This window comes from Pristis pectinata, chromosome 1 (genome assembly GCF_009764475.1).
Source record: "Pristis pectinata isolate sPriPec2 chromosome 1, sPriPec2.1.pri, whole genome shotgun sequence".
Classification (NCBI taxonomy): domain Eukaryota; kingdom Metazoa; phylum Chordata; class Chondrichthyes; order Rhinopristiformes; family Pristidae; genus Pristis; species Pristis pectinata.
In genome coordinates this window covers 113,582,966-113,610,506 of record NC_067405.1, presented here as the reverse complement: position 1 = coordinate 113,610,506, position 27,541 = coordinate 113,582,966, and the positions used below count along the sequence as shown (strand labels likewise).

At 38.9% G+C, this 27,541-nt stretch overlaps 1 protein-coding gene across 7 annotated transcripts in view; it reads left to right on the top strand.

Moving 5' to 3' along the window:
* The window catches only part of ktn1 (kinectin 1), a 91,115-nt gene extending 65,939 nt beyond the window's left edge, over window positions 1-25,176 (top strand). For 3 of the 7 annotated variants that reach the window (XM_052015708.1, XM_052015674.1, XM_052015666.1), the window contains 12 exons: window positions 725-811; window positions 1,432-1,521; window positions 1,738-1,815; window positions 3,782-3,871; window positions 3,967-4,059; window positions 5,792-5,863; window positions 12,842-12,925; window positions 13,505-13,588; window positions 17,774-17,857; window positions 18,976-19,059; window positions 22,064-22,204; window positions 24,251-25,176. In XM_052015708.1, the coding sequence (XP_051871668.1) occupies window positions 725-811; window positions 1,432-1,521; window positions 1,738-1,815; window positions 3,782-3,871; window positions 3,967-4,059; window positions 5,792-5,863; window positions 12,842-12,925; window positions 13,505-13,588; window positions 17,774-17,857; window positions 18,976-19,059; window positions 22,064-22,204; window positions 24,251-24,286 (1,023 nt within the window). In that variant the 3' untranslated portion in view covers window positions 24,287-25,176. The remainder of the gene's footprint in view (window positions 1-724; window positions 812-1,431; window positions 1,522-1,737; window positions 1,816-3,781; window positions 3,872-3,966; window positions 4,060-5,791; window positions 5,864-12,841; window positions 12,926-13,504; window positions 13,589-17,773; window positions 17,858-18,975; window positions 19,060-22,063; window positions 22,205-24,250) is intronic. The other 4 variants (XM_052015717.1, XM_052015699.1, XM_052015691.1 and 1 more) reach the window with 3 other exon arrangements.
* Window positions 25,177-27,541: the final 2,365 nt, after the last annotated feature.

Sequence of the window (27,541 nt, the reverse complement as noted above, 5' to 3'; positions counted from 1 at the left end):
AAGTGATTGCCATCCCATGGTAATCCATGTCCATGAAGCAAGTGTCAACAGTCATTCATTTATCAACAAAGTAATGGAAGATATCATGAGGAGAAATGGAAAGAAAATTGGTGAGATGGTTTTCCCATTGCTATGTTATATCATTTGATGCGTTCAGTGATTTTTTTTTTCCCCAAGTTTCTGTCAACTTTTGGATGAACTTTACTGATCACAGAAGAAGTCCCTGTTTTACAATTCATCTTCCTCTAGTAAACCATTCAGCTGATTTCCCTAATAACTCATTCTAGCTCTATTCTACAGTCTTACGGTACTTTTTCTTACTTAATTACTGTGGATGTTTCTCCTTTTCTTGAAATAAAACTGCAATGCTAGAAATGCATGGGTTAGTGAAAAAGAAAGATGGGTGAAATGCTGTTATGTAATTCTGGCATTTGCAGTTTAACATTTTGTTTTCCTGTTCTGCACTGCAGACGTATATCGCCTTGGATCTAACTAACATAAAATTGTGAAAACTTGCTTTCTTCATTTTTTGCTTTCAACAGTAGATGCAAATTTTTGCTTCTCCCCGCCCCAGCTTTCTGTTCAATGGAACAAAGTGCTTGATAAACATTTAGTGATTTGCACTTTAAATTCACAAATGTTAATCCCCCTTTTTTAAATTAAAAATTGATTATTCACAAAATTTCTTGGCTGAACTGAAATAGTTCTTTCTAAAAATAATTAGGAACTTCGGGAGAAAAACTGGAAAGCAATGGAAGCATTGACATCAACTGAAAAAATGTTGCAGGACAAAGTGAACAAGACAGCCAAGGTTGTAATAATGTGATTTTTTTTTTACAGTAGATAATTTCTGCTGCAGTCTGAAAATGGAAATAACTTTAAATTTAAGGCACTAGCACCTAACCATTCTGCACTCTGCTTGTTGTGCTCCTTTCCTAGATCTTGATTTAATATTTGCATGTCTGTTTTGTTGGTCTTGTTTTAAATTTATAAGTGAAAGATCGTCTTATTCTGTTTTTGCTTGCCAGTTTTGTTTGTTACCCTCAGGGCTTATTCTTCCTTAATTTTCTTTCTCTTCACCTTCTGTCTCTTTCAACTTCACCCCCTATCTCCTGACTGCCAAATACACAGCCAACCTCCAGATCTCAACCCTGATATTCCTCTGTAACTGCTGCTTGGAGGTGTATGAAGGAACTGCTGTGCTTTTTCTCCCCCATCTTTTCATTGCAAGAATGCCTTGTCAAAACACCTCCCTAGTGCATTGCTGAGAGTAAAGAAACAATCAGGGGCAAATCTTACCCTGTCTCTGAGGCAGAGCAAATTGGTATACCACTGCTGTGCCACTGCTTGCTTGCTTGCCAGTTAGCTACTTCATGGACATAATTTAATCAATTAGAATGTAACTCCAAATGTGTTTGTTTCTTGAAATAGGAGAGTAATCAGCAAGTGGTTGCCGTACAGTCGCAAGCTAGAGATATTCTGAAAAGACTTTTTCCTAGGGTATCGGTGTCTTCTCTCTTGGTAACTATTCTTCGTTTAACTAGTATAAAGCTACTTTAAGGACACTGTTAATTGGTAAGGAAATGCTGTTTTTATTTCCTGAAATGTTGATGTTTTCTCAGTACTATCAGCTTTCATTCCTGATGTTAAGAACAGTTTAATTTCATTGATATAAAATTTTATAATTGTTCTCAATGTTTCCATATTGTTAAAAGTAGCTGTTCTTTTTACTTGCAGGATTATACAGATTGGCTGCAGGAGTTTGAGTGTGCTGCAGAGCAGACTTTATCTTCACTGGTAGCAGAACAATCAAAGGTTTGCATGTTTGAAAACTATATTCTGTTCTAGTTTATTATAGCAATATTTATGTTTGTCATTAATTTGTGTGTGTTAACTCATTATGCATCACCTTACTGTTTTTTTGGGGGGAAAGTCATTGATAGAGATAAAAATTGTTTGGAAAACATCACCTGGGGTGTGAGAGTTTAATGCTAAACACAAGCCTGAATAATGGAGATTTTAACAGGAAAGAGGGAAAAAACATTACATGAAATGACCTCATCATTCTAAAGATTTTTTTAAAAAAAACCTCAGTCTTTAAACTCAGCAGACAATAGGCACGGTCTGCCTAATTCCCCTCCACTGGACAAATCAGCATTTCCTTAAGCTCAAGCAGGTTCATTCAGCTTGCACGTTTTGCTCTTAACTGTCCTTAAGAAGTTGGTGATGTATTCTTGAACTGTAGCAATGTGATGTTTTCATTACATGATAAGACATTTAGGGTAAATAAAATTATTGTTATTAGCTTGAAGCTGTATAGTCTATTCCATGGAATGTAGATATCAGTAGTAATGCTGGTACTTAATTCAGAGCAATTAAAGATAGATATTGAGGTAGTTAAGAGCTAACCACAAAGGACTGACAATAAATGCTGCCATTGCAGCATTTTCAAATAAACTCTTCGAAAGGCGGACCATTGCTCTCGTCTATTGTACTTGAATTAGTCCCCAATTATTTTTTCTTTCCCCTAATGCTACTGATTTTTAAACCAAAGCATTTCCAAGCCTCTTCTGATCAAAATGTAGTTTGACTATATGCCAGCAATGTGAAATTAATACTGTGTTTAAAGGCAGGGTAGTACAGTGCATAGCCAGTAGTGCTTCTGCCTCTCAGTCCTAGCAACTCACATTCAATCCTGACTTCCAGTGTTGTCTGTGTGGAGATTGCATGTTCTCCCTGTGACTCCGTGGGTTTCTTCCCACACCTTAAAAATGTGGGTTGATAGATTCATTGGTTACTCAAAATTGCCCCTATTGTGTAGATGAGTGATTAGAATTTGGGAAAGGGGGAGCGATGGGAATGTGGGGAGAATAAAGTATATTAGTTTAGGATTAGTGTTTTGAAAGAAAGTGCTTTATGGTTGGCACAAACTTAGTTGGCTGAAGGGCTTTTTTCCATGCTAAAGTATCCATGTATCTCTCTAACACTGAGAAGTTAAATTTGTATTATACTGAACTAAGACTATTAAAGTTGACAGAACTTAAAATATGGAGAATGTGAAGAAAATATCATGTATTTTCATTTCTGGGATAACAAATATTTTGGTCATGTAGGACCAGAGGTCCTACAATGAGGAATGAATTGAAACACCAGTTAATTGATTTTCTTTTTGCAAAAGAGGGTCATTCTAGGAAACTGGGGAAAATTGCCCACCTGCCTTGAATAATGTGCTAGATTTTAACATCCACTTAAATCCATAAATTAAGCAAATTCTTCCAAAGTCTGGTACCTGAGTCATTGCACTCCTTGAATAATCAACTTAGCTCAGTTGCTGGAGAGGTGCAGTCTACTGGCTCCAAGATCAGTGTTGGCATTTGACCTAATCTGACCCACTTTAGTGGGTATTGTTTCATTGAGGCATGTTTAGAACAATTTGACCAATACTTTGTCAACTCATCAACATTGGTGGGTGGGAGAAGTTAAGCTGAACTGGTCATATTCCAAAAGCACACAAATGGAAAATTTTAGTTTAATACTTATTAGTACTTATTTAATACTGATTTCCACTCAGTAGAAATGAAGGAAGCATTGCATTCTGTTGTTACTACCTTGACATAGAGTTTTAGAAATAAAGATTGTAGAGAAAATTTATTGGTGCAAATTAAGTTAAATGATCTGTCTTTTTACACAAGTATTGATGGATGGACTTTGGCATGCTTATCTGTTTAAACATGCAAACTGCTGTATTATTTATTGGTCACGTTTTTTAAAAAAAAATTAGGTCATGGAACAAAAAGAAAAGGAAGCTGAAGAGATGCATGCAATGTTGCAGTTAGAATGCGAAAAGTACAAAACGGTACTTGCAGAAACGGTAAGTTTTACTGTTTGTTTCCATCAGAGTTTGGTCTTCAAATTGTGCCTTTTTTCTTCTCAAAAATTAAAGTATTTCAATGAAATTGCCCGTAGGAAGGAATTTTGCAAAGGTTGCAAAGCAGTGTTGAAGAGGAGGAAGGTAAATGGAAGATGAAACTGGAAGAATCACAGAAGGCATTATTGCAGGTATCCAGCTTGTCTGATAATTTGCACCATCTTCTGGAACCTGATTTTTGTTTTGGAATTGCTTTACAATTGGCTTACTTCTCTATGATTAGGTCAGTAATGGCTTATTAATAATAAGTCTGCATGTGCTCATCATGGATGAAGGAAATTACCATATCCATGAATATGAACTGCCAGTATTTACCTAATTCTCTCCAATTTCAACAAAGAATTGCCTTTCTAACATTTCACTGGTACTTTCGTTTTGATATTATAGTCTGTTGTCAATGAATGTTACTTTCCAGGCTGATGATCAGATTTTTTGATTTTACTTTTTAACCAATATCCAAATGTTCTACTTTCTCTTTTTGTGGGTTGGGGAAGAAGGCCTGAGAGAAAACGTGATTTCAGGGAAAGAAAACAGGTGCAAGCGTGCAAAATAACACCAGAGCCGATGTTGCTTTATTTCCAGTTCAACTAACTTTCAATTAATCCTATTGAAAATAATTGGGAAAGATTGCAGAATCAGGAAAATAAAACCACACAAATGTGCGATCCCATATGTATGTTCTGATTATAATAGAAACTGAAATTGTAGGGCCATATTTATGCTATTTTTAAAGAACTTTTTATTTTTCCATTCCTGTTTGCACCATAGCCTTTCCTGTTACAGTGTTTAAAAGCTTATCTAGGAAATTAAATATGATTAGGATTTCTACCTTCATTAACCTTTTAAAGACATCAAGTTCCTGACCCCACCACATGTGGAATAAGAGCATGTTTGCTCAACTTTCCTTTAATTACTTAAAGCTTTGTATCCTTGACTTCTCTGCTAGGTTGTTTATTTGGGTCATCCTTCTTTCCTGTGTTTGAGGCCCCTCAACTACCTTACCTACATGTTCTGCTAACTTTGGGGGTCACTGGGCATGCACTCCATGATCCCTTTTACACCTCTACCTCTGGAGTCTTGTGCACTTATTGTCAAGGACATTTGTTTCATAGTAGCGACAGGTGCATAGAGGACACTTGTTTTGTGCTTAATGTAACGCCCATTCAGTGAATGAGTTGACAATGACTTGGAGCTCTGCCTCCAAACGTGTGCACATGCAAATGTTGTCTGCATGCTGCAACTGAGGTTGAAGTGACCTTTCTTTCAGAGTGGAGGTGATGTGCGTTGAACAGTTTCTCCTTTGTCCTGTAGGTAGCAGCAATGTTTCTGCAAGATCCTCCAAATCCATTGGCAGGATAAGCCAACCAAAAGCAGTGTCCTCTCACAAATCAATGTCACCAGCTATCTCTGTGGAGCATACCACAACGTTTGCATGCCCAACAACAACCTCCCAAAGGAGATACTCTATTCTAAGCTCCATCATGGCAACAGACTACCAAGAGGTCAAAAACAAATCAGTTATTTTCAAAGCCACCTGGAGTGGTGGGGTGGGGGAGGGGGGGTGGTGTGTGTGTGACTGCTCAAAACAGCAAAGGAGCATTCAGGATGGCTTGGATAACCTTCAGTCCACTCAGAAGCATGTGGAAACCCAGCATAAACAATGGAAGTTGCACACTATTCCCTCATTGCTCACCCACCCATTCAAGCACCACCTTCTCCAATAAGTCAATATGTCTTTTTTCTCAAATATCTATCAAACTTGCTGTCTGAATCAGACTAAAATTTGTATTCCAGCTGTGTTGATAATAAGAGGGACTTTGTCTCCTCACAGAAGTTTTTAATGTTTCACATGTTGTATTTCAGATGCAGTCATCAGTCCACACATTGGAGCAAGAATTGGAAAAAGTGAAGCACGAAAACACAGAAACTGAAAGTGTAGGTGAATCTTTGTTACATGTTCAGGAAATGGGAAGTAGATGCATATTTGTATATTGTCTATTTACAGTTGTAAATGATTTTGGAGGAGAAATTCTAGGGATAGGCTGACAAAGTATGTTTGCAAGCAGTTTGGAGGATGCAGTTGGTGAGGGACAGAAGGTCAAAGGAAAGGGGGGGCATTGTTGAAACATGGCTTTTTGATTCAACTGTGGATGGGCAGCAGCTTTTCCAAGGGGTAAGGTTGAAGGGGTGACCAAGGATTTGTGTTGGGAAATTGAGGAAGAATGAAAGGCAGAAGGGTCAGAGGCAGGGGAACATAATGGGTTTCAACAGATTGCTATTAGGAAACAAGAAACTGCAGATGCTGGAATCTGGAGCAATAACTAGTTTGCTAGAGTGACAGTGGGTCAAGCAGCATGGGTGGGGGGGAGGAATTGTTGACATTCTGGATCAAAATCCTGCATCAGGACTAAGAGGAGAGATGGCCAGTACAAAGAGGAAAGGGAGAGTGGTGAGATGGGAGCCAGGGTGATTATTGGATTGAGGGGGTGGTTGAAGTATGATGGGCAGATTTAGGATTGATATTAGGAGTTGTCTGCTGCAAAGGATAAGGAAGGAAAGGAAGTGGAATATTTGCAAGAAACATTTACGATGGGATCTAGGATTCTTTTTCCAAAAGGAGTCAAAGCTTAGAGATGAAAAGGTAGGGTAGGTAACTTAAGAGAGGTTTCCTGAAGAATGGAAGAAGATGGCAAGGTGTGATTTAGTGGTAGCCACATGTTCATTGCAATAGTTTATGTCGGGCAGATTTTGGAATTATAGCTTGGCAGAGGACTTAAATAAGGTCCAAGATGTCACCAGCCATGAGCTAGGTTTCCATCATCATGTAATTGAGATTGTCCTCACTAAGGTTGCGTGCCTTGCGTGTAAGTGAATGAATATTCTGCGGAGACACACGAGTGAGGGCTGTGGGTCCACTAAATGTCCAAACGGTACAGTGAGTGGGATAGAAATTTCTTGTTAAGATTGGCCCCCTTTTTTTTTGATGTAATGGATGGAAAGGTAAGCGAGAGAAAAATGAGGCAATTAAGTTTCCTTATTTTTCAGCATAAAGTGCCTTTGAACCATTTGTGGCATAGTAAGTGGTGATGTAGAAGCTAAATCACCAGATTTGTAATCCAGAGACCTGGATTAACAATCTGGAGACCTCCATTTCAATCCTACCATGACAGCTGTGGAATTTAAATTCAGTTAATAATCTTAAATTTGGGGGGAGAAATAACACAAAGCTACTGGATTGTCATTGAAAACCCATCTGCTTCACTAATGTCCTTTGTTAGAAGATTCCGGTTCATGAAGGATATCAATATCCTTCATATCCTAGAACATCTGGCCTATGTTGATTCCAGACCCATCCCGCATAGTTGACTCAAATGCTCTCTGATGTGGTTTACCAAGCCACTTGATTGTACCACTGCTGCTACCCTGAAACTGACGGGGAATAACACTGTGTGGACCAACTTGGCATTGATGGAAGTACTGAATTTGTACACTGCAAACTTGTTCCCAGCCTAAGCTACCTTAAAGTTCTCCTCGCAAACATCTGGAGAAAAATAAAAAGCTGTAAAAGTTGGGCAGGACCTGTCAAAAGAAAAGTGGAGTTCATGTTACGGGTTGAAGACTCTTCATCAAAATCTGGAAAGAGGGAAAAACAAGTTTTCAGTTGCAGGGGATTAGAGCAATGGTTGTCATGGTGATAATCTGTTGAATCTAATATAGTATTTATAATGATAATCTTGGTTAGTTGTAAGAGTAAAATGGATGATTTAGAACAGAGCTGGTCAGTTCCGATGCAGAGAGATAGTTACCTGAAGATGTTGAATTTGATATCGAATCCAAAAGACGCAAGATGTGCTTTCCTCACACTTGTGTTGGGCTTAATTATAATGGTGAAGGAGGCCACAGACAGTTGGGTCAGAGTGGGATGGGAAACTAAAATGGCAGGCCACAGGAAGTTCAGGTTTGCATCTACAGACTGGAGTCAAGTGTTAAGTTTGGTTGCTCCGATGTAGGGGAGAATGCAGTACACTAGATTTGAAAGAAATGCAAGTGAATTGCTGCTTTGCCAGACAGGACTGTTTCCTTCCCTGGATAGTGGGAAGGGAAGAGATAAAAAGATGTTGCCTTTCCTGTTGTTGCATGGGGAGTTGTAATGAGAAGGGAGTGATTTGTGGAGATAAGAGAATGGACTAGAATGTCTCAAAAGGAATGCTGAATGGGGAAGGGAATTGTATCTAGTTAAAGATGTGGAAAGCTTTCTGTTTGGGAAACTTTCCTACAGACTAGTCAAGCAACAGCCTGACATTCTCTGCAAGTATGACAATGTGCCAGACTCCCCCAAGATCCATGGATACATCTTGCCCCACCAACAGAATCACAGGTGGTGGCACAGTGATATTTAGGTAGGAAGAAGTTGCCCTCGGAGCCTTCAACATAGATTCCAGACACCATGAAGTCTCATGGCATCAGGTCAAACATGAGCAAAGAAACCTCCTGTTCTTCCTTCGCTGATACCAGTGCTTCTCCAAAGTTTGATAACCCTTGCAAGAGACACGGACAATGGAAAGAGCAGAAAAGGTGCTCTTGGTGTAGAACTGCAATGTTCATTACCAAGAGTGGCTTGATAGCATCACCGTGACAGAGCTGGCCAAGTTCTGCCAGACTGGCAGGTAATGAGTGAACCAACATGAGGGATAATCCAACTTGATCACTTATTCATCAATCTACCTATGCATCTGCCATAATAGTATTGGTAGAGGTGACCACTGACCAGTACTTGTGACAAAATTCTACTTTGCACCAAGGACACTCTCCATTGTCATGTAGCACTACCAATGTGCTAAATGGAATGGAATTGGAACAGATGTAGCAGCTTAAAAAACTGGGCATTCATGAGGTGCTGTGAACCAGCAGAACTGTCCACTACGACAATCTGTAATCCTTCAATCTTCCTTGGCTTCAAAATAATGGTATCAACTCTGGTTCGATGAGGAGTGCAGAGGGCATACCCAGTGCAACACTTGGCATATCTAAAAATGATGAGGTACCAGCTTAGTTAAGCTACAATACAGGGCAACTTGCATTCTCAGCAGCAATCTCATAACCAACAAATCAGATTGGAGCTCTACAGTCCCACCACATCAACCTGTGAATGGTGGTTGACAATTAAACACTTAACGAGATGAGGCGGCTTCAACAATATCCCCATACTCAACGATGACGTGGCCCAGCCCAGAGTGTGAGTACTATATAAAGGCTGAACTATTCACAACTGTTTTCAGCCAGTGATGCCAAATAGATGATGCAACTCTGCTGCTTCCTGAGATCTCCATCATATCCAATCTCCAGCTAATTCAATTCGCTCTGTATGAAAGTATTTGGATACAGCAAAGGTTGTGGGACCAGGCAGCATCCCAGCTGTAGGGATGAAGGCTTGCACTCCAGAACTAGTTGTGTCTTTAGCCAAGCTGTTCCAATACAGTTACAACATTGGCATCTATCTGATGTGGAAAATTGCCCATGTATCCTGCTCAAGTAGGATAAATCCAATCCAGCTAATTAGTGCCCAATCAGTCTACTCTCCGTCATCAGCAAAGTAATGGAAGCTGTCATTCACAGTGCTGTCAAGTGACACTGGCTTGCTGATGTCTGTCTAGTTTGAGTTTCAACAAGACCACTTGGCTCCAGACCTCACAGCCTTGGTTCAAACGTGGATCAATTAGCTGAATTCTGTAGGTGAGGGTGACTGCAGGATAGCATTTGGCAGAGTGCACCATCAAGCTACTCTGGTACAATTGAAGTCTGTGGGCACCAGTACTTGAGTGGTTGGAGTTGTACCGCACACATAGATGGTGGTAGTCGCAAGAGATCAATCATCCAAGCCTCAGGACAGTATTGTAGGCCCAACCTCTTCATCTTCTTCATTATTTGACTTTCCATTGCAGGGTGAAAAGTGGGGATGTTTGCTGATGGTGCAATGTTCAAAGTGATTACCATCTCCTCAACAAAGCAGCCTAAGGCTGCATACAGTAAGACCTAGATGAAATTTTAGCATGGGCTGATAAATGACAAGTAATATTTGTGCCATAGAAGTGCCAGGCAATGACCATCTATAACAAGAGAGAGTATAACATTCTACCCTTGACATCAAATGACATTTACCATCACAAAGTCCTCTTCTATAAGTATCTTGGAGGTCAACTCAACTGGACCAGCCACGTAAATACTACAGCATCAAGACCATAGATGTCCTGCGGCAAATGACTCCTAATGCCCAAGGCTTTCCACCATCTACAGGGCACAAAATGAGTATGCTGGGATACTCTCCATTGTCCTGAATGAGTGCAGCACCAACAACTTCATCCAGGACAAAGTAGCTGACTTGACTGGTGCCCATGAACCATTTTGCTCCACCAGCAGGACACAGTGGCTGCACTGTGTACCATCTGCAAAATGCACTGCAGTTACTCGCCCAGGCTACTCCTTGTAGCATCTCCCGAACCTACTACTACCTCTATCAACAAGAAAGACGAGGGTAACAGATGCACTGGAACTCCCACCACCTGTGGTCTCTCATCTACATTCTGACGTGAAAATGTATTGCTTGTCCTTCATTGCTGCTGGGAGTAAATTCTTGAAATCTTTACTCTCAGTACTATATTCACCAAAAAAGCTGCAGTACCATCACCAACATCTTCTAAAGGGCAGTTAAGATGGGTGACAAATGCAGGATTTGCTAGCAATGACCAGATAATTCAAAGAAAAAGCCCAAGTAAATATATAATGCCACTCTCAACCTCTAAGTATCTAAAACCATTTTATAGTCAACAAAGTAATTTTTCCCATGTGTAGTTAATTTGAAATGCAGGACTGTAGCACAGATGGTTATGGTTTTGAAGGAAATTCAAACTTGAGGTAGTGACAGGAATCCAAGGTGGCTGAAAAGAAGTTAAGGGTTGTTGTATTATAGGGGCAAAATATCCTGTAAGGGAAGAAATAAAAGATTGCAGAAAATTAGGGTAAAGATGTTAGATGGAGCAGGTTGTGGGGCAAGAGCATTGTTGAAAGAGAACAAAGACATTCAAAGTGGAGGCTTTTGTATTCAGTTGAGCATTCAGAAGACTCTCTGATCTGTCTTTTATTTAGCAAAGGTATTGTAATTGAACTGAAGTGAATGCAAAGGATGGTTGGAGGTTTGGGCAGTAAAATTTCTGAAAACTGATATTTTTTGTTCAGCCAGTATCGTGGTGAAACCATATAGCCCTAATTGAGGAGCAGGGGAAAACTGATCAATTCAAGAACTCTTTTTAAACATGTAGATTCATGCTAATTTGGACTTGCTAGTCAAACCTGCCCAGCTTAATGAAAAATGCTTAAAATACACAGTAGGCCAGTCAGAAAATAGTTTTCTGGCTCAAATACTAATTGCAGATAGATGACTGCATGACCAACACTTACAGTTTTATTTCTGGTTTGTTACTTGAATTTTTATTTTTTTTAAAAGAATGATCGTTACTGCAGTTTAGTTGTGGATTCTGGGAGATTAAACACTCCAAGTTTTAATCATAGTTACAAATTGGACTTGGAACAGAAGATGAGGTACAGGATACGATTCCTAGCTCTTATAGACTTTCATTATATATTTATAAAGTATTGTACCAAAAAGACACATTTTAAAGAAAACCTTGTGATTCAGCAGAAGAGGCCACAAAGCCTTGGATATTACAGTTGTAATGGTGGGAAATGCAGCACTCTTTGTCATCATTACACCATGAAAGTGACAAATTTGAGATTTTTGTACATGGATGATTTAACGTGGGAATCTGGGGTTGTTGATAGTCATTCAAATATTAAAGTAAGAGTTTTGGATATTTACAAACTAGTGTCTGTTTAAAAAAAATAATAATAATACTCATGTTTAGCACAAAGGTAGAGTTGTTAATGACATACAAAGCCATAATTACTGCTTAGTAAACTCACTGGCAAGTAAAATAATTCTATTTATATGTGGAACTCTATCACATGTTTCAAAATATAATGGACTTTAATAATAAAACATTTCACTATTTAATCTACCTTTGTGATTTTTAATGCTCTAAAGTGTTAAAATTTAAATAGTTGTCATTTTTCCTCCATTAATGTCATGGGGTGCTCAGTCTGCTTGAATACTTGGCTGTTGGACATAGGCCTCCCTTTGAAAATGATGTCTTACAGCAGCCAACATCAGAAGAGGGGAAAGCCAATGCTATAAGTCCCTAGATCTACAAGGCCTGTTTACTTTGAGCACCTTCACTTCACAAGTCGCCACTACAGAGCTCAGACTATTATTTAAACAAGCTGGCTTTTTTTTTGCATGACTTTTTTTTTGCTTTTGCTCATCAAAGAGAGGTTCTAAATTCAGTACTTGTATCTAGTGGATTGTATGACAAATGTTATTATATGGTATATACCTGTTGCTTTGTGAAAGGAAAGTGTTGATGCAAAATTTTGGTTTTCATGAAATGGAGTGTAAATGGTGAGAGGTGGAATTGAAAGAAATACTGATTAGGCAGATAAGTGGAATTTGATCGACCATGTAGGAATGGGTTAAATTCCCTTCCTGATCACAACTTTTGTGAATATTTTTGAAAGTGAAAGGGCCCTGAGTTAATGGACAAAGATCATTCAGTTCCTTGTCTTTTGTTCTCAGTAATGTTGCATAGTTTGTTTAACATCGTTTTGTGGTGTTGCATTTAATTCTGATTCTTGGAGCAGGTCCACCTTGTATAATTAAAAAGTTATTCCACTGTGAATTTAGCAGCTACAAATGTAGTTATTTGGTATTATTGACTTTGTACTGTTCAGATAAGTAAGTGGCTCTAAAATCTGTTTGCAGTCTGCATATTGTTCATAATAAAACCAATATAATTCTTGCAGCTTAGAAAACGGAACAATCATCTTGCATCTGAATTGGAAAGGGTGGAAATGGAGAGGGCCACTTGTGTAACTGAAGTCAGAGAAGTGAGTCTTATTTTAGTTGGATATGTTAATGTACTAATATCGTTGTCTACTGAAGTTCAAACTTAGGATTGTCACAACTGCAGAAAATTAACCAAACTGATAGTGGTCTTGGGTTTCCTCACCACCTCTTTATTCCATGGTCCACTGCCTCCTCCTGCCTGATTCCTCTTCCTTCAGCGCTTTGCATCTCCTACCTATCACCCCTCCGCTTCTTGCATCTCCCCCCTTCCCCCTCTCACTTGGACTCATCTATCACCTGTCAGCCTATGCTCCTCCCCCTCCCCCGACCACCTTATTCAGACTTCTGCCCTCTTCCTTTCCAGTCCTGATGAAGGGTCTCAACCCGTAACATCAACTGTTTATTTCCCTCCATAGATGCTGCCTGACCTGCCGAGTTCCTCCAGCATTTTGTGTGTGTTGCAGATGGTGGCCTTGCACTGTCCAAAAAGTTAAATCCAAAAGTATCTTGTATCACAACAATCAAAAAGGCTTAAAACTGCAACAGTATATTAACCTAATTTAAATATTTATGCAACCATCCCAGGAACACATTAAAGTGAGCTTTAAACTTCATTTCAGCTCAAAGTTCTGTTGACTGAATTACAGAAGAAACTTGATGATTCTTGTGCTGAAGCAATAAAGCAGAATGAAGAACTAAATTTGGTAAGAAAATCAGTGCAACTGTGTTCATGTATTTTTTCCCAAAATATGTTCAGTAGATTTAATGGCAGTGGATATTCATGCACAATGTGCCCTAGACCACAGAAAATGCTAGAAAACCTCTGGAGATAAGGCAGCATTTTCCACATATGCTGCCTGATCTGAGTTTTTCTGACTTTTTTGTTTCAGATTTGCAGCATCTGCAGTTGTTTTTTTCATGCCCTGTACTAAACTGCCTTCCAATTAATACATCAATTGCCAGTGAATTTAAATCTGTTGATTGGAATAAATGTTTTGCATTTCATGACATGATTCAACACATCTGTAGTTGTGTTTAAACTGTTTACTTTTTTCATTGGAAGTAAATATAATGACTAATGTTCTCTGATGTGAATGTTTGTAACCAAGGTGCAATCCGATAACATTTTAAACAAAATTAAATTGGCAAGGCCAATTTTGATGGTATTAGAGAGGAACTTTCAGAAGTTCAAAAGTGGCCAAAGGGACATCTGGTAAGTGGGAGACTTTTAATAGTGAGATGGTGAGAGTTCAGGGCCTGCATATTCCTGTTAGAGTGAAGGGCAAGGTTGGCAGGAGTAGGGAACCCTTGACCTCGAGAGATTGAAGCTCTGGTCAGGAAAAAGAGGTGTATGTCAGCTATAGGCAGCTGGGATCAAGTGACTCCTTTGAAGAGTATAGGGGGGTGTATGAATACACTTAAGAGGGAAATCAGGAGGGCAAAAAAGGGTCGCAAGATAACTTTGGCAGACGAGGTAAAGGAGAATTCAAAGACATTCTACAAGTATATTAGGAGCAAAAAAGTTATTAGTGAGAGAATAAGGCCCTTTAAAGATCAATGAGGTCTTCTATGTGTGGAGCCATGGGAGATGGCGAGGTCCTAAACAAATCTTTCTCATCTGTATTTACTGTAGAGAAAGACGTGCATGCTAGGGAACTCGGAAATTAATAGTGATATCTCGAAGAGAGTCCACATTACAGAAGAGGAGATATTGGAGGCCTTAAAATGCATAAAAGTTGATAAATCCGTGGGACCTGATCAAGTGTACCCTGGGACATTATGGGAAGCAAGAGAAGAAATTGCAGGGCCCCTAGCGGAGATATTTGTATCATCAATAGGCATGGATGAGGTGCTGAGAGATTGGAGGGTGGCTAATGTTGAACGTCTTTAAGAAAGGCTACAAGGAAATACCTGGGAACTAAGACCAGTGAGCCTAACATCAGTGGTGGATAAGTTATTGGAGGGGATTGTGAGACACAGGGTCTACATGCATTTGGAAAGGTGAGGACTGATTGGGGATAGTCAGCGTGGCTTTGTGCATGGGAAATTGTATCTCATGAATTTATTTAAGCTTTTTGAAGAGGTGACCAAGAAGATGGATCGGGGTAGCACAGTAGACATTGCCTATCAGACTTCAGCAAGGCCTTTGGCAAGGTACTGCATGGTAGGCTGGTCTGGAAGGTTAGATTACATGGAATCCAGGGCAAGCAAGCCAATTGGATACAAAATTGGCTTGATGGAAGGAGACACAGGATGGTGGTAGAGGGTTGTTTTTCCATAGTGGAGGCCTGTGACCAGTGGTGTGCTGCAAGGATCGGTGCTAGATCCACTTTTGTTTGTCAGTTATATGAACAATTTCCTTGAATATGGGTGGTATGGTTTGTACATCTGCAGATGACACTAAAATTGGTAATATATTGGACGGTGAAGAAAGTTATCTAAAAATTATAACAGGATCTTGATAGTGGGCTGAGGAATGGCAGATGGATTTTAATGTTGATAAATGTGAGGTGTTGCATTTTGGTAAGACAAACCAGGCTAGGACTTGCACAGTCAATGGTAGGTCCCTGGGAGTGTTATAGAACAGAGATCTAGGGATACAGGTACATAGTTCCTTGAAAGTGGTGACAGAGACAAACAAGGTGGTGAAGAAGGTATTTGGCATGTGTACCTTCATTGGTTAGGATATTGAGTACAGGAGTTGTTCCAGCTGCACAAAATGTTGGCAAGGCCATATAGAGTAATACAGCATGGAAACAGCTCCTTCAGCCCAATTCATCCATACTGACCATGGTGCCCACCAAGCTAGTCCCATTTGGCCTATATCCCTCTAATCCTCTCTTATCTGTGTACATATCCAATATCTTTTTAAATGTTGTTGGACCTGCCTCAACTACTTTCTCTGGCTGCTCATTCCATATATGCATCACCCTCTGCATGAAGAAGTTGCTCCTCGGGTCCCTTTTAAATCTTTCACCTCCCACCTTAAACCTATGCCCTCTAGTTTTTAGTTCCCCTTCTGTGGGGGAAAAAGACCATGTGCGTTCACCCTCTCTAACTCCTTGTGATTTTATACGCCTCTTTAAGGTCACCTGTCAATCTCCTATGTTCCAAGGAATAAAGTCCTAGTCTGCCCAACCTCTCCCTATAACTCAGGCCCTTGAGTCTTGGCAGCATCCTCTTAAATCTTCTCTGCACTCTTTCTAGTTTAATGATGTCTGTCCTATAATAGGGTAACCAAAACTGTACACAATACTCTAAGTGCAGTCTCACCAAGGTCTTGTACAACTGCAACATAATATCCCAACTCCTATACTCAATGCTCTGGCTGATGAAGGCCAGTGTGCCACATGCCTTCACCACCCTGTCTGCCTGTGACACTGCTTTCAGTGAACTGTGTACCTATACTCCTAGGTCCCTTTGTTCCACAGCACTCCCCAAGGCCCAACCAGTCACTGTACAAGTCCTACACTGATCTGACATCCCAAAATGCAACACTTCTCACTTATCTGAATTGAAAGCCAATCTTCAGCCCACTTACCTAGCTGATCAAGATCCCCCCTGTAATTTTTGATGACCTTCATCATTGTCTATGATACCACCTATTTTACAATCATCTGCAAACTTACTAACCATGACTTGTACATTTAACATCCAAATCAGTTATCTAAATAATGAACAATTGCCACATAATGTCCCATTTGGAATACTGTGTCCAGTTCTAGCCATCCAATTTAATGACATCCTTCCTATAGCAGGAAAAGGTGCAAAAAAAATTTACAAGGATGTTACTGGGACTGGAGGGTTTGAGTTTTAAGGAGAGGCTGGATAGGCTAGGACTCCCCCCCTCCCCCCCCCCCCCCCAAAGGAGTGTCAGAGTCTGAGGGGTGACCTTGTAGAGGTTTATAAAATCATGAGGGGCATGGATAAGGTGAATAGGTGTAGTCTTTTCTCCAGGGTAGGGGAGTCCAGAACAAGAGGGCACGGGTTTAAAGTGAGAAGGGAAAGATTTCACAGAGGCTGGTGGGTATATGAAACAAGCTGCCAGAAGAAGTGATAGAAGTGGGTACAATTTTAACATTTGAAAGATATTCAGACAGGTACATGGATAGGAAAGGTTTAGAGGGATATAGGCCAAGCACAGGCAAATGGGATTAACAGTTGGGTAACTTGGTCAGCATGGACAAGTGGGCTGAAGGGTCTGCTTCAGTTCTGTATAGCTCTATCACTCTATAATTAAAGTTTGTATCAGTGTGAAGGAAGAAGATAATTCAAGAATTTGACAATCCTTTTACAGAATTAATATCCTTGTATTAAAAGGAAGTGTGTCTGGTTACAGGTTGAATAGTTCATTCTGAAATGTAAATAGGATTCTAAAAATTGCAGACACAGAATTAGCTGCTAATAGATTTTTTTGCTAGATGAGGTAATGGGATTAATAGGTACGTGTTTAACTGTGCTTTTGTTAAATGAATCCTTAACCTTACTAAAGTTTAGCTTGTTAAAATTCTGATAAGTTGTATGCAGCAGTAAGGCTCCTGTTTCAATTATCTTGCTAATCTGCACTGATTTTGTTTTTATCAGTATCAGGAAAGATTATTTAGTCTTTTTCTATCTTGGTGGGGAAAATCAGACAAGGTTCCCAGTATGTGGATCAGTCCAAATTTGGTTCTGCTTTTCCCCTGCAATCTGAGTACCAACTGATTAGTGTCCAGTGCCACCCATTAAGAGTGATAGAAGATGAGGTACCTTATTTTTTTTTTAAAAATTGCTTGGCCACCAACAGAAATGTCCCTTGTGAAGGGAACAATGGTTTTTGGGGAGAGGGGGAAAAACTGGAAATAGAATTTTGTTTAGTTAATTTTGTCCTATCTTGTTTTCACTTGTAGCTTAAAACTCAATTAAGCGAAACATCAATAAAACTGAAGACTGAACAGAATGAGGCTCAGGAAGTTGTATCCAACCTATACGAGGTAAAATATAGTGTATGATATATTACTTTACATGCTCTATGTAAGAGATCAAAAACTATAAATCTGTTTATAAGCAATTTAGATCTTATCCAAACATATTTCTGTTTGGCATTTGCAGTATTTAGTATATATTCATGTACTGTATATTCTTTAGTGTCATTTAAGCAAGAGCAAAAGTAAAAACTAGGCGCCAAGATTTGTATCTGGAGGAACAGATTTTAAATGCAGAGTTAGTGTTAAATTTTAGTTTGATAATTCTTAAGTTTTGGTCTTCATTAAGAAAAGGATATAGAAACACTGGAGATGGGACAAAAAAAAGATATACAATGATAGCAATAGAACTGACGTTAAAACTATTAGGACAGACCAACAGGATTGATGCTGTCTCTCTCTAGAAAATAGAAAACTGACATTTGACTGGATAGAGGCTGTCTAACAACTGTTAATATGGTAGCATAATTAAGTTATTGGTTAACATTCGGTTGCTTGGACCATTGATCCAGAGATGTTTGAATTTGACAGTGACAGTAATGGAATCTGAAATAAAAATCTAGCATCAGTAATTGTCACCATGAAGCATCTGGATGTTGTAAAAGGCCAGCTGGTTTTCTGATGTTTCTCAAAGAAATTGTTGTCCTTTCCTAGTACAATTAATATATAATTCCAGATCCACCAGAGTAGTTGATTCTTAACTGTCTCCTCAGTTCAGGCCATTCAGGGATAAACAACAAATACTGGCACTGTCAGCATCTTCTGAATGAATAATATTTGTATTTAGAAAAATCATCAATAAAGAATTCATAAGAAATATCTACCCTGAGGAGGATTAGAGAATAGAATTTGCCTCCAAGGAGCCTCCCTATCAGGGAGTTCAGAAGGCAGAAATGAGGATTGATGTGAGCATTTGTGTTTTCTAAGTGTTGCATTGTAGCAGAATTGTCCCCACATTTCAGTTTTGGGGAACAGCTACATAATTGGTGCATGATGTGTATAACAGAGCAGGCTTAATCTCAACTGTTGAATATTCACATTCTGTAAAAGCTTAATATAGATTTTTAAAAATTTTCTCCGTTTTTAAGCATTTTCATTGAAAATGTTGCTATATTTGTAATTTACAGGCTCAAGAATCTTTGAACATTATTCAAGCAGAAATAGCAAGAACTATAAAAGATGGGATTGTAGAAAATAATGAAGTTTCAGAAGTAAGTGTCAGAGAATCTTAATAAGTAAAATGGCATTAGCTTGCATTCCAGTTAATGGCATAACTGAGTACAAGCAAAGTTAGCTCTACACCCCCATCTTCTGTTGACATGAAGCTCTAAGCAGTCAATTGCCACCCTATTGTATACCACTGAAGTACTGGCTCCCAGAAATGCATTGACAGCTGCTAAAGTCACCAGCCAAATGCTCACTGGTTCTCAAAGATTCCCAAGTATTCAAAACTATTAAAAATCAAAAAGAAAAATACTTTTTTTCTTCCCCCGGAAAAGAAAAATTGAAGTCTTGGGGGGAAAAAAAAAGTCAAAAAATAATTTAAACAAGTTCAAATTGTTTTTTAAAGAAAGGAAATTGTCTTCATCCCTGTAACTGTTCCTTCCCATTTAAATGAATGGGCCCGGCAAGTCTAATCTGGTGCAGAGTTGATGGGCAGATTTTGTAGCATAAATGTTTGGAAATTTTGAATCCTACTTCTCCCTCACACCCACTCTCCATCAAATCTTCACAAGGAGTCCAGTGGACAAGTGTATTTGTATCGAGAGTGATGATTAGCTGGCAGGAAGCTTGGGAATTGCAGTTTCACTTGGGAGCACTGATAACTGTTGTATTGATTGTACAATATCCAGTTTTATCTTTTTTGGGCCGGATCTTTGCTTATAATAGTCATTCTGTTAAGCTTGTATAGGATTAAGAAAGGAACTGTTTTCAGGATTGATAGAGAGAAAGTAATCCTGCATTGGGAAGGTGCAAACACGCAGCATCTGTTTGTGTGTGGGTTAAGCATTGTCCTCCTGTGGGAAAGAAAACTGCCAGGGAAATGGATTTTTGTTTCCTCTGTGTCACATCTCCAAAACTCCCATTTCAACATCATTCCCTTTTAATAGTGAAAATTAATTGTAGCTCCTGTCAGAGCTTAACAATATACATACAAGACATTGTAATAGGATTCAAATATTTATTCAACATTTAGTCTGCAAGCTGGTCTAGTTTCTTTGTGACTTTTGCTTTCAGAGCCAAATTTTTTGTGTGCAGTCCTATCTTTATCACTTCTAAACTTCTCAGCTTCTCCCTCGCCATTTCAGGGGATAAGTTAGTGACCAATATCTATTACAAGGTCATATACTACCACAACCATCTGGGTATATCTCCTCCCACCCTGTTTCCTGTAAATGCTTCATTCACCCAGTTTCTCCATCTCTGTCATTCTTATGATACTTTACACACCAGTGCTTCTGAGATGTCCTTTTTCCATAACCATGGCTTTTGCTCTGCCATGGTTAACAGTACTCTCAATCTCTTCTGTTTCATTTCCCACACTTCTCTTATTCTCTCTCTTCCAACCTGGAACAAGGATAGAGTTCCTCTTATCGACACCTTCCATATCACCAACCTTGCATTCAAGGGATCATTCTCCATTATTTCCACAACACTTAACATGCCATCACTACCAGACACGTCTCCCCTCCCCTCTTAGCATTTGTAAGGGACCTTTCTGCAATCTCATGGTTCATGCTTCCATCTCCACTAATACCCACTCCCCTTCTCTCAACATCTTCCCATCCAACTGGAAGAGATACAAGACCTGTCCTCTTATCTCTTCCATTCCCATCATCCAGGGACGCAAACATGTCCTTCCACGTGATGCAGTGATTCACTTGTTCTCCTTCCAATTTGATGCTAATATTACCTATAATATATTAGAGAAGCCAAATGCATTTTGGGTGACTGCTTTGCAGAACATTTTAGTTCAGTTGCAAGCGTAACCCTGAGCTCCGTTGTTGGTCACTTTAATTCTCCATTATATTCCCCACTATAACCTCTATCTTTGGCTTCCTACACTGTTCCAACAAAGCCCAACTCAAGGAGCAGTAGCTGACCTTCCAAATATGTATGCTAAAACCCTCAGGACTCAAAAATAGTATTCAGCAATTCCAGATAACCAGCCTTTCCAATTAGTATTGGAATTGCCAGTTCAGATGAAAGACCATCAAAATGTAATGGTAAGTGAGATTTTCTCTCCCTATAGATGCTGCTTGATATTTCGGGTATTTCCAGCATTCTCTTTTACTTCCAATTTCCAGCCACTGCAGTTCTTGTACGTTAATTTTTTTTTCCCTCCTTTGTTCTCGTTCATCATCTACATAGATCTGCTGCGAATAACTAACTTTTGTGACCCTTACTCGGCAAGCACCAGCATCATTTGTCATTCTAACTCTTGGTCTCCACCCTATCATGGACACTCCTTTTGTTCTTTCCAACCCCCCTCCTCTGGAATTTAAAACATTTGAATTCTTACTTCCACTACTTCTGTTGAAAGGTCATAGACCTGAAACATCAATTCTGCTTCTCTCTCCACAAACGTTGCCCAACTTGAATGTTTCCACCATTTTCTTTTTTTAAGATTGCCTATATCTGCAGTTTTCTTTATTGATTTTCAATTAACTTGGGGACTTGTGATCTTGAGATTTTGTGCAATTTGTAAACTTTTCCACTTTTTTTTACCCACCTAGAATATTTTGTCTATGGTGGCTGAAATTGATTACAGTAAAACTCTGTTAATCCAGCATCCTTGGGACTTGGTTAGTACCAGAACAGATGGATGTCACCAAAACAACCTTTTTTGTATGTTGCTCAGTAATCTAATAAATTGTCCAGGGAGTGTGAAATATGCCACAAATCTACCCACGTTCTAACCCCTGGTGTTCTGGATTCCATCTCAGACCCCAGCTTCAAATCTGACCCACATTGTGACTCCAGATATTCGGATCCTGACACCAGCTCTGGCCACACACCACTCTTGCTCTTAACCTGTGATTCATATTCCACACAAATATTTATGAGCGAGTCAGGTGCCAAGCCATCAGGATTTCACAACAATCAGATGTTGGATTATCAGAGTTTCATTGTAACAGGATTAACTGCACTGAACAGCAAACTTGCTCTGAATTCATAATTGAAGAAGTTTTCACTAGTTCTAATGTTTTTCAGGAACAGTTGGATAAGAAGAAAACATCAATGGATCTCAATCAGAATATTATTCAACTGCAGCAGCTACTGAAAGCTTTGATTCATCAGTTCTCAAAAGGAAGGGAAAACTCTCAAAATGTTATTTTCCAGCTTGAGCAAAAGGTACATATTAAATATTGAATTCCTTCTGCATTCTGACTTTTTTTTGAAGTGTTCTAGCTTAATGCTTGTATTTCACAGCCATTAGCTTCTTGACAGTCAAAAGTACATTTAGCTGTGGGAGTAGGGGGAAGTCGTGGAGGGGGAGAAAAATGAGAGTAAAGGAATGAATAAAGTAAAACCTGCATTTGCAGAGGTAGGAAGCTAATAGTGAGCTTATACTGGCTTGATTTGAAAAGTGCAGTTGTACATTGGAATAGATAGCTGAATTATTTTGATGTTGGTTAGCCATTATTAATCAACATTGACAATTGGATGTCCATATACATAGTCATGGCATTCCACGGCATAGAAATAGGCCCTTCGGCCCACTGCATTTTAGCTGACTATCATGCCCATCACTAAAAATCCCACTTGCCTTCCTTAATTCCGTATCCCTCTATGCCCTGCCATTCAAGTACCTGTCCAAATGCCAAATGTTGTTACTGTTCCTGTCTCCTCCATCACTTCTGGCAGCTTATTCTAGGTACCAGCTACTCTGTGTGTGTGTGTGTGTGTATATATAATATATATATATAAAAAAATACTCCTCAGGTCTCCTTTAAATCTTCTCCATTTCATCTGAAATTGTAAACATATGCCCTCTAGTTTTACATAGCCCTATCTTGGGAAACAGACTCTGGCTATCTACTTCATCCATACCTCTAATTGTATATCCCTCTATCATGTCATCGCTCAGCTGCCTTTGCTCCAGGGAAAACAGACTCAGCCTGTCCAATCTCCAATCCAGGCAACATCCTTGTGAATCTTTTGCACCCTAGGTTGTATTATAATTGTGTAATTGAAGAGGAAATGAAATGATTATTTTGTGCGGAAATCAAATTGCTAAAAGTAATTTAGTGATTATGGGAACAATGTGCACAAATTGGCTGCTATGTTTTCTACATTGCAATGGATACTGCACTTCAGAAATACTTAATTGATTGTAAGGAGCTGGTTGTACAATAGAGGGGTTTAAAGATATCTGAGAAACAGCAGAATGGAAAAGACTTGCATCTACAGCACCTTTTATCTCAAAGTGCTGTAGGTGCAAGTCTTTTCCATTCTGCTGTTTCTTAAATATCTTTAACCCCCTCCATTTTACAACCAGCTGCTATCCCACAATAACATCCAAAAAAACAGCTGCATTGTTCACAGTATTACAACTGAAACAGAGTTCTACCATATCTGCTCTCTTGACATCTCTTCAAATTGTCTGACTGCTTACCTGACCTGTAGTATTGGTTCTGCTGAAATTTCCTTTGCTCTTAAGACTGTTTTAAAATGTTATGGATGTGCTCTAAATAAGACTGCTGTATAACTACATATTGCTTTGGCCAATATGTCATCCATTCAGCTACTGATTCCACATGCCCTGGTTTTTTCCTCAAGCCAACCTTGAGCTATCTTATCAAGGCTTTAGTATCTGGAGATTTCATTTTGCACAGGAAGTTATAACTCAACTGCCATTGTATCAAATTTTAACACCAATTTAGACTTCTCAGCTTTTAAATGTGGAGCAGATTTTGGTTCACATGGCAAATTGTGTCACTTATGAAATTATGGCAAATTATTACATGGTGAGGGCTCAAACACATGGCAAACTCGATTGATCCTCAGTGTAGCAGATTGAGAGGGAAAGGAGGAACTCAGCGGGTCAGACAGCACTGTTAATGTTTGGGTCGAGGCTCTTAATCTGGACTCGACCCGAAATGTCAACTATCCATTCCCCTCCATAGATGCTGCCTGACCCATGAAGTTCCTCCAGATTCCAGAATGCGCAGTCTGTCATGTGTTTACCTATATGGATTTTGTCATATTGTTTGGAAATTTTAAGTGTGGTCATGTGTTCTTCACACATTGGGTGATTTTCTAACACATCCACCACCCCCCCCCCCCCCCCCAAATGAATTAAGAGGTTTATCATTTTATCTCAATATAGTAGACTTGAGTTTTGTGGTCTCACCTTCCTAGTAACTATTAAGATTGTTATTTGTATTTACTTTTTAGGCAGCTGGAGCCCAGGAGGAAGGAGCTGCTTTTTGAAGATGGTGCTATGGTGTGCACCATGATTTGCCAAATTAAAGCCTTATTTATGTTTTTTTTCCCACCCTTTCTTAATTGTCAGACACTGAATAGAGCTTTACTTTTGTTTTTTTTTAAATATTGAATTAAACTACTGATTCGACAATACTGTAGGCAGCTTGAGAGTTTTTAGTTTTATAATACGCAGTATCCAATCTGTACATTCCTAAATGCAAATAAGTTGTTTAAATTTTTTTGCTAAATGGCTACATTAACTACCAGCAAATAATATATAATTTGGGCAAAAGAGGGACTAAAACAATAAATCTAGCAGCTCATTTGCTTTTGGGTTTAAATTAAATTTTTCAGGGTTAGCTGCTTCTAATTTTCAGCCTCAACTGCACTCCATGTTTTGTCACTAGCTTAGGAAGTCTGAACAATTTTGTAAAAGTGACACTCAATAAAGGGATGCTTGTTTCTAAGTTACTAGACTGAAGCTTCATTCAGTAAAGCACTACTGTATTTTCTATAGTGTGGCCAGATGAAATGTTAATGTAGACAGCTGTATGCCAATTGTTTTCTCTAGGTGTTACTTTGGGGGGTGAATAGTAACATTCTGCAGTAAATATTTGATGGTCAGTTATTGCTGACAGCATGGTACAAACTGGTTTTTCTGTTAAGTGACCTGTGGTGCATTGGCTACATACCCAAGCTGCTAGTTTAAAATTAAAAGAATGGTTTATAGAAAATAAACAGTTCAAATTAATGCTGCTTTGATATTCAACTGTTTTCTTTGATGTAGAATTGAAACTATTTACATTTAAAGAGCTGCCAATTTTTTTAGGAAATGTTCTGGACTGTTATACAACTCCCATGTACAAATGAGGAATAAAAACAATATCTCCTTTGCATCTCGTTTTGTTTTCTATGAAATGATTGCTTATTTCTTTAGTAGCTAAGGAAGATAGCCAGGTTCTCTGTAATTGTACAATGGGCTTAGAAAGTCTCCTCAAATTACTGAAGGTAATGGTGCATTGGATTCCTTGCACTCCACTAATGTTGATAGACTGGATTTTATTAGCAACAGCATTCAAAGTATTGATCAGTGTAGACAAAACTAAGTGACAAGATACTGACAGCTGTAAATGCTGACCTTCAACTATTAATTTTAACTACTTCCTCCACAAGTTGACCATGAAACTATTGCAAAACATTACTGATCTGTGATGCTTAGTTTTTTAAGGAAATGAAGATGTATTGCAAACCCAATGTTACCAATTGTTGGGAGACTTCCATTTCAAGTAGAGTAGTATTCTACGCCACAGTAGCTTGTTGAAATAGATCAATGCCTCGGCTAAAGTCATTGCCATAGGTGTTTAGTTGATGGCTGTCTTGATATTTTTTCATAGAGAATCTGGTTTTTCAGCAATGCATTGAACACTTAAGTTAAAGAACTTGTTTGTGTTTGTATTATTCCCCAAAGTTTTTAGTCGTTTCGTTTCCCATTGAACCATTGCACTATGAAACACATTGGAAAAAATGCTGATTGACAATGCACATTCTGTTCAGTAGTCCCAAAATTAAGTTCTGCAGTGCAGTATGTTTTGTAGAAGAGAGAAAATGAGAAAACTATTATTAATTTGGGGACATTGTTCTAGATGTGTATATATAAAAAAAAATTTGTATTTCAATTTTAATGTAGCAATGCTTCCCAGGGCACTTTACAATATCAAATACTGAGCACCAATTCATAGGAGGATATCAGGGTAAATATACATTGTGTTATTCTGATATTATTGCCTTTCTTAATCACGACAAGGCTGAAAAACAAATGATCACAGCAGTTGAACAGAGGCTGTTAAGTACCATGTTGCCAGGCTCGTATTGTCTGAATTATGCTGCGAAAAGGAACTGGTAGTGTTCAGCCCTTTAAACTTTAATTACAGCACAGTAACAGGCCCTTCTGGCCCAATGAGTCACATGCCCATTTAAACCTATGTTAACCTACCTGTACATCTTTGGAATGTGGGAGGAAACCAGAGCACCCGGAGGAAACCCATGCAGACAGCAACATGAATTGAACCCTGATCGCTGGCGCTGTAATAGCATCATGCTATCCACCATGCCACCTAAGCTAAAGCAAGTCTCAGACTTGTGCCCTTGCACTTTGAAACGTAGATTTAGAGTAGTTGCATAAGAATTAAGGGTAGCAGGCCATTTGGCCCTTCGTCTATGGTGTGCCATTCAATAAGATAAATGGCTGTCAGGGTCACTTTCCTGCACAAATCCTATTTCTTGATTCCCATGCCGACAAATTCCTAGGGTTGAATCTGAATCAACTCCAAATTCAGAATTGATCTTCAAATCAGTAAGCATTACGCCATGGAATAGATAATTGGATTCTTCATTAGGTTAGATCTGGAGCAGAAAGGTTTTAATGACTTCCTAGGGGATTATGTGGCTAAGAGGGGAGGAAGTAAATTATTTTAACTATTATTCATTTTTAAATAACATGGCATTTAAACTCCCAAAATGATCTGCAGGTTTCATAGCTAGTAAATTACTGCATTTCAGAAGTGATGCCTCTACATTACCATCCACATATCTGCTGGACTCCAGGGTGCAGAGCTCAACAAAGGTAGCTTTCTGCATCCAACACAGGCAAGTGTGGATACAAGAACATCACCCAGTCAAATGTGATCCATCTATACATTATTGCTGGACACTGAAATTATAATTATTCTTTCTTGTATATTAAAAAAAAATCAACTGTTATAAACTGAATGAACGGATCAATTTAATAAATGAGACTTGTGGTACAGTACTATCATGGTTAAATTGTGAGAGATCTAGGTTCAGAAGATGTTGAATCCATTTGGGTGGAGTCAAAGTAGGAGTAGTACATAGACCACTTAAACAGTAGCCACACCTTAGGGAAGGGTGTATATCAACAAATAAATGGGGGGGGGGGGGTGTTAAATAATAAATGCAATAATTATGGGAGACCTTAATCTTTATGCTGATTGGGTTCACCAAATTTGAAAAGACAGCTAGGAGAATGCGTGATGCACTTGGGATAGTTTCTTAGAGCAATATTTCACAGAACAACTAGAGAATAGGTCTCTTGGATCTGGGAATGGGTAATGAGGCAGGTTTAATAAATGACTTCAGTAATACTTCCCCAAGGAAGTAGTGGTTGTAGTGTGCTAGAGTTTAGTATTCTGTTACAGAAGGTGAATCGGGTCAGAGCCAACTGTGTTTCACTTAAATAAAAGG